Source organism: Otolemur garnettii, unplaced genomic scaffold, assembly GCF_000181295.1.
Source record: "Otolemur garnettii isolate 467f Iridium unplaced genomic scaffold, OtoGar3 scaffold00048, whole genome shotgun sequence".
NCBI lineage: Eukaryota > Metazoa > Chordata > Mammalia > Primates > Galagidae > Otolemur > Otolemur garnettii.
In genome coordinates this window covers 12,333,965-12,341,973 of record NW_003852443.1, presented here as the reverse complement: position 1 = coordinate 12,341,973, position 8,009 = coordinate 12,333,965, and the positions used below count along the sequence as shown (strand labels likewise).

At 38.9% G+C, this 8,009-nt stretch overlaps 1 protein-coding gene across 1 annotated transcript in view; it reads right to left on the bottom strand.

Moving 5' to 3' along the window:
* The window catches only part of SP3 (Sp3 transcription factor), a gene marked incomplete at its 5' end in the record, with an annotated part of 54,255 nt that extends 46,309 nt beyond the window's left edge, over positions 1-7,946 (bottom strand). The window contains one exon of the mRNA XM_012806207.2: positions 6,581-7,946. Coding sequence (XP_012661661.2) covers positions 6,581-7,946 — 1,366 coding nt within the window. The remainder of the gene's footprint in view (positions 1-6,580) is intronic.
* Between the last annotated feature and the right edge of the window lie 63 nt (positions 7,947-8,009).

Sequence of the window (8,009 nt, the reverse complement as noted above, 5' to 3'; positions counted from 1 at the left end):
AGCAATTTTCTTATTCAAATTCAAAATGGGTTATAAAGCAGCAGAGACAACTAGCAACACCAATAACATTTGGCCCAGGAATTGCTAACAAATGTATAGTGCAGTGGTGGTTCAAAGAGTTTGCATAGGAGACGAGAAAGAGCCTTAAAGATAAGGAGCTTAGTGGCTGGCCATCAGAAGTTGACAACCAACTAAGGCATCATCACTGAAGCCGATCCTCTGACAACTACACAAAAGTTGCCAAAGAACTCAATGTCAACCATTATACAGTCATTTGGCATTTGAAGCAAATTGAAAAGGTGAAAAAGCTTAATAAGTGGATATCTCACAAATTGAAAATTAGAGCAATCGTTTTCAAGTGTCACATCTCTTACTCTACGCAACAAACCACTTCTTGATCAGATTGCCATTTGCAACGAAAAGTAGACTTCATATGACAACCACCAATAACCAGCTCAGCGGTTAGACTGAGAAGAACTTCCAAAGCACTTCCCAAAACCAAACTTGCACCCAAAAAAGGCCACAGTCACTGTTTGGTGGTCTGACAGTGTGATCCACTACAGCTTTCTGAATCCCAGCAAAACCATTACATCCAAGAATAATTAATGCTCAGCAAACGCACGAGATGCATGGACAACTACAACACCTACAGCTGGCACTGGTCAATAGAAAGGGCCCAATTCTTCTCCACAACACTTGAAAACTTGAATGAATAGGCTACAAAGTTTTGTTTGCCTCATCTGTCGAATTCACCTGACCTCTTGCCAATGGACTACCACCTCTTCAAGAATCCCCACAACTGTTTGGAGGGAAAATGCTTTCATAACCAGCAGGATGCAAAAAAAAATGCTTTCTAAGAGTTCACTGAATCCCGATGCATGAATTTTTATGCTACAGGGAATGTGCTGATTGTAATGATTCCTACTTTGTTTAATAAAGATGTATCTGAGCCTCATTATAATTATTTAAAATTAAAATTCATGGTCCAAAGCCCCAAATTACTTTTCCACCAACCTAATATACCTAATAAAAAGTTTTTGTCCAGGCTGGGTGCAGCGGACAAATCTGGGAGGAAGGGAACCACCTGAGATCAGGAGATAAAGACCAAACTGAGCAAAAGCGTCTCTACTAAAAACAGAAAAACTGCCTGACATTATGGCCAGGGCCTGGTAGTCCTAGCTACAAGGGGAATGTGGGGATCACTTAGGCCCAGGAGTTGAAGTTACTGTGAGCTAGGCTGACAGCACAGCACTCCAGCCAAGGCAACAGATCGAGACTCTGTCTCCCCCCATACAAAAAAACTTTATTCTTATTTTCTGTTGAGAAAAAATAATTTTTCTCCCTTTTTATGCAGTATATAGAAATACACTTGCCCATGAAAAAGTGCACCAAAAGTTTTCCTAATACTCAGTATTTCCAAAGTAAAAATTTTCTAATTTTTGTTACTAAATAATGCTTAGTACCATCTAGCACTTTTATTTTCATTTGCTTTAATTTCTACTTTTTCAAATTCTTTTCCCATTCCTTTAAAACTGGGTCAAAATTCAAATTTAATGGCCTTCTATAATGTTTTTATTTTACTCTTCCTGGCCACCACCCAATAAACTATATTGTCACTTTAAAAATTCGTATTTATTCATAAATGTTTCTATTGGGTAACGTTCAACAATAAATTACTTTATTGAAGAAGCATCTAGTGCTTCTAACTTCATGACCAACCTAACTTCATGACCAACATAAATCCACAAAAAGCACAAATATTCTAGAGATGCTATTTCTTAACATGTATAGAACATTGCAACATTAGGCTTTGCATAAAATGTTAAAAACTGGTTTGCAAAAACAATCTGCTGAGGCCAAGCCCAGTGGCTCATGCCTGTAATTCTAACATTCTAGGGGGCTAAGGTAGGTGGATTACTTTATCTCAGGAGTCTGAGATCAGACTCCATCTTTAATAAAAACAGGAAAATTAGGCAGGCATGGTGGCACTCATCTGCAGTCTCTGTTACGCCAGAGGCTAAGGCAGAAGGATCACCTGAGCCCAAGAGTTTGAGTTTACTGGAGTTATGACATGATGTCACAGCACTCCACCCCAAGTGACAGAGTGAGACTTTCTCATAGATAGAGGAAGGGGAGGGATAGAAACATACTATCTACTATGTCTTCAAAAACCAGTCACCTTACCAGTAGTTACCAAACTTTTTTTTTTTTTGAGACAGAATCTCACTCTGTTGCCCCAGGTTGAGTTCTGTAGCATCACCCTAACTCACAGCAACTCCAGGCAATTCTGCTGCCTTAGCCTCACAAGTAGTTGAGCACCTAGTTGGGACCAGGCCAGTGGCTTCAGCTGGGATGCCTGGCTAATTTTTCTATTTTTAGCGGAGATAGAGTCTCACTCTTGCTCAGGCTGGTCTTGATTGAATTCCTGAGCTAAAGAGATCTGCCCACCTTGGCCTCCCCAGAGTACAAGGATTAACAGGCATTAGCCACCACGCCCAGCCTCTGAACTCTTTTTAAACTTTTTTTTGAGACAGAGCCTCAAGCTATCCCCCTGGGTAGAGTGCCATGGCATCACAGCTCATAGTAACCTCCAACTCCCAGGCTCAAGCGAGTCTCCTGCCTCAGCCTCCCAAGTAGCTGGGACCATAAGCACCCGCCACAACGCCTAGCTATTTTTTGGTTGCAGCTGCCATTGTTGTTTTGGTGGGTTCGGGCTGGATTCGAACCCGCCACCTTAGGTGTATGTGGCTGGCGCCTTAGTCACTTGAGCCACAGGCGCTGAGCCTTAACTCTTAAATATTACTAAGGTCCACAAAAACACTTTTGCTCATGTAAGATATACATGTATATCTCTCGATATTTATGTATTAGAAGCTAAAAGATATATTTATATCAACAGAAATTTGAAATTTTAAAATTCATTCTAAAAAATCTATTACATGTTAACATGAATTACATTTTATAAAAAACTATTTTCCAAGCTGAACACAAGGAAGCCAAAGCAGGTAGACTGCCTGAGCTCACAGGTTCAAGACCAACCTGAGCCAGACAGAAACCTTATCTCTAAAAATAGCCAGGTATTGTGGCAGTCCCAGCTACTTGGAAGGCTGACTGAGGCAAGAGAATCACCAGAGCCCAAGAGTTTGAGGTTGCTCTGAACTATGAACACCATAGCATTTTACTGACAACGATAAAGTGAGACTGTCTCCCAAAAAAAAAAAAAAAAAAAATTTCCAAAACAAAAAAGTATAAGAGAAACCACGTTCTGCATTTTTGTAAATCTCTGTAGTATCTAGGTTAAAAGACATTTAGAATCTCAGATAAGCTTTGGTATTCAATCTCTTGCACTACACGGTTTGGCCTGAAGCCTATGAAGAATAACTACGCTGAAAAAGAGAGGAATAATTTAATAGCCTTTCAGTCAACTTTGAGTATTCTACTTTGCTACTATACCAAAACTGACAAGTGTCAGTTTCTTAAAGGTCGGTATAAATATGGAATCTGAAACATCAGTAAATTTTCTATTCTGTTACTGGCCTATTCTGGACTTTGAATGGATCTTTTACCCATGAATGATTTTGTTGCATAATTAGTTGATCAGCTGAGAACTACTGGTTCACTGAGCTACCATATTTTCCAAGTGTTGGCACATGTCATTATACTATCCAAAATACCCTATTTATCTCAAGAAAAAAAACATAAATACTAAGAAGCTTCATAGAACAGCAAGTCAAAGTTAAAAAGTGAAAATAAATTTAAGAAAGAAAAATCTATCAAGTTGATGTGAGTAGATTTAAGTTTTCCAAACTTCTAATTTTCATTGGAAAGCCCAAACTTCATCACTGGTAGCAGGGCTTTTTCCTTTAAGTGGTATGCTCACTTCATTTTTTTGAGAAAGTATTTTTCACTTAAATGTATTAATCTCAAAAACCATATTTTGTGGGTCACTCTTTCAAATAAAAAAAAGTTTTATGAAAACACAATCTAGTACAGCTTAAACTCATAAACTAACTGCATTGCTTAGACTCTGTCTCAAAAAAAAAATAAATAAATAAAAACAAATGTTTGGGCTACAGCAAAATTAGAACCCTCAATACGTTGCTAGTAAGAATGTAAAATGGCATAGTCTCTTTTAGAAAACTCAATTCCTCAAGAAGTTCAACAGAGTTACCATAAAACCCAATAATTCATTCATAGGTATATACCCCCCAAAAAACATATGTTCAAACAAAAAACTACTTACACAAATGTTCACAGCATTATTCATAATAAGCGGAAAAAAAGTAAAAACAATCCAAATGTCCATCAACAGATAAATAAAATGTGTATAGTCATACAACAGATTATCATTCAGCCCTAAAAAGGAATGGAGTACCAATACATCTTACAACACAGATGAACCTTAAAAACATGCTAAATGAAAGGAGCCAGATGCCAAAGGCCATGTATAATTACACTGATACAAAATAATATACCAATCCAAGGGAAAAGGCGGGTAGAACAGTAATAACCTGGGCTGAAAATGGGAGGGAATGAGGAGTGACTGCTAATGGACAGAGGTCTGTCTCTTCTGGGGGTGTGTTCAAAATATTCTAAAATTACTGAAGATGGTTGTTGAAGTCTATGACTACATTAAAATCCACTGAGCTATACAAAGAGTGAATTGTTTAGTATGTGAATTAGATTCCAATAAAGCTATTATTTTTCTTTTTTTCTGAGACAGAGTCTCATTATGTCACCCTCGGTAGAGTGCCATGGCATCACAGTTCACAGCAACTTCAAACTCTTGGTTGGGCTCAAGCGATTCCCATCTCAGCCTCCCAAGTAGCTGGCACTACAGGTGCCCACCACAACCTCGGCTATTTTTTGTTGCTGTTGTTGCAGTTGTCGTTTTAACTGGCCCTGGCCGGATTCGAACCCTCCAGCCTGGGTGTATGTGGCCAGCGCCCTACCCACTGAGCTACAGGTACCACCCCAATAAAGCTATTATTTTTTTAAAAGATAGGAAGCACTCGACAGTCCAGATTTAGTAAAAATAACCAATTTTTAGGGGTTCATCGAGGTCATTCTTGAGTGAAACTGGAATTTTCTTTAGCTTCAAGTGTATGGTCATGAAGAATACAGCCACTACTAACAGTCTGATACTACTCCCTTGATTGGGGCTGAAACACAGCAGTTTTACCCACCATCAGTGAAAGTGTCAATACAAAGAAAAATGTAAATAACTTCTTAGTATTATTATGAAAAGTAGTTCAACAAGAAGGATCTCAGTGATCCCTAGGGGTCCAGAGAGCACACTTTAAGAACTACTGTTTTAAACCATGGCGTCAGAAGATTCTAATGCGATTAAAGCATTTGCAAATACAAATCTGAGGCTCCAAGACATTTCCAATTTTGTAAGTATATATTACAAATTTCTCAAAAGGAAAAAGGTCATCTTTAAGCAATAATGGGGACTTTAAGCAACGCAGTGGCTCACGCCTGTTATCCCAGCTCTCTGGGAGGCCCAGGCAGGTGGACAAGGTGAGCCCAGGAATTCAAGACCAGCCTGAGCAAAGGGGAGAACCCCATCTCCAAAAATAGCCACGTGCTGTAGAGGGGACCTGTAGTCTCAGGCTACTCGGAAGGCTGAGGCAAGAGAATCACTTGAGCCTAGGAGTCTGAGGTTGCTGTGAGCGATGACACCATATACTCTACTAGGGGCAACAAAGGGAGACTCTGAATGAATGATGGGGGTTATTCCAGTTAAGTTCAATTTAAGTGCCCCACCTTAAGAGTTTGCAATCACTGACCCAATAAAAGGTTGTAACAGTACCTTCTCCACAGAAACCCAAATACAAAGAAGAATTAAAGTAATAAAATTCGGGATTTAGTGTACAACTAAACATTCATAAAACGTTATCTAGACAATAACATTAGTAGTGTAACAACACTATATCCTTTTCAACTTTATTATTTAATTTTTGTACAATATTCAAAGAGTAACTTCTGAAATTTCTACCCATACTCTTAGTAACTATATCTAGCACAGTTCAGTGTCCATAATCACAAGTAAGTTCAGGTCTGGAAGGTACCCTAGATAAAACCACCTAATCTTAACATCTCCACTTTACACAATCAGGAAACTGAGTTTATAAGAGAAAAATTACTTCGCCCAAATCACACCTAGCTAATGGCTCAGGCAGCATAAGCAGTTTTGCTCCCACTACCATGTTTTCACTATGCCAACCTCATTCCCTAACCAAATATAAAATATGCAAAAAAAAGTGTTTAATTCACATTATATCAAGGCCAACCAAGACACCCTACCCTACCACCTGCCAATGATTTTATATGCTTAACAATACCTATCAGATATCAAAACAAATACAAAATTGTTAAGGAAAAACTACAAATGTAATTGGTACAGTAGAAAAATAAATTCTTAACATCAAAAGAACAATTTGCAAGATATTTTTATGTCTTTCATAGAAAATATAGGGAAGTGGATCATCACCTTTAACAAGAGCTAGATGCCTATAAACACCTAAAACAAAAAATTTCTCTATGTATTATCACTGAACTTAAGCTTAAGACTCACCTGCAGGACTGTCAGCATTCTCTCCTGGATGTAGCTGAATACCAGTAGAATCTATAGAGTTTACTGTAACTGTCTGTAGATTTGGCAACTGACCAGTGCTTAGACTAACTGGCGTTGAAGTCAAGGCTCCACCTGCTGCAATCTGACCAAGTGTGAGTGTCTGAACAGGCGTCAAAGTTATTTGTTGGGCAGCAGTATTCTGTATTTGCAAATTCTGCAAGTTCTGGACCCCTTGCACTTGAAATGTTTGCCAAGTTATTTGTCCAGAAGGGGTCACTGTCTGTGCCTGAATTAAAAAGGTTCCAGGATTCAGCTGCAACTGAAGATTTTGCAAAGCCTGTTGTGATATATTCTGACCACTGGCTTGCACACCATGGATTGTCTGTGGTGTAATACCTTGCACAATTTGGGCTTGACTGGTTGGCTGCTGAGACTCTTGAAGTTGTAGATGTTGTACAACAGGCTGTGCTGTAGAAACCTGAATATTCTGAGCCTGTGTCTCTTCAGAAACAGGCGATTGGATATAATTTCCCTGAAGATCTGAAGAATGAACTTGCCCACTAGACGTAGCCAAGCTATTTGTATTTTGTTGTAATATACCTGTACTATCTATTGTAACAGGCAACTGTGATGAAGATGATGTTGGCACAAATAAATCTGTATCAGTATTAGTTTCATTAATATCAGGAGAAACCCGCTCACCAGTCCTTTCTGAATTGTCTGAACTATCCATAGCTTGTCCTGTGTTTATCAAATGTCCATCGGCATTAATGCCTGCAGTCATTGTCTGAGAACTGCCCGAAAGTCCCAAAGAATCTAGATCGACACTATTGATTGGTACAAAGGTAATATTTCCTGGCAGACCAAGAGGCACATTAGCAACTACTTGGGTTTGGCCAGGAAAAGATGAACCACCAATTGCAACTCCCTGAACCTGGACTTGACCAGTCGGTGGTATAAGATTCTGGATATTAGCAGGAGGTGTTCCAGAAGCAAGTAATGTTTGATTAGAGCCAGGAATGATCTGAATTTGACTGTTTTCTTGATTTATACCCCCATTATCTGAAGAGCCTGTGAAACCAATCTGAACCTGCTGACCATCTGTTGACTGAATCTGTGGTATTACTTGATATTGAACATTGGACACTGTACCATTTGAAGAATCTGATCCTGGTGCAACTGAAAATATTTGTTGATTCTGCAAATTCTGAAGGGGAAGAACATACTGCCCACTTGAAGTAGCAGAACTTGGAATCTGTACTAGATTACCAGCTTCATCTTTTATAGTTGTAGGTGTGGCTGACAAAACCTCCCATCGGTTTGGTGCTCCTCCTAACTGTGCAGAAGCCAAATCACCTGTCTGAAGAAAACAAAAATGTTGTGATATATTTGTGGAAGTTTAAAGCAACCCTCAAAAAAAAAAAAAAAA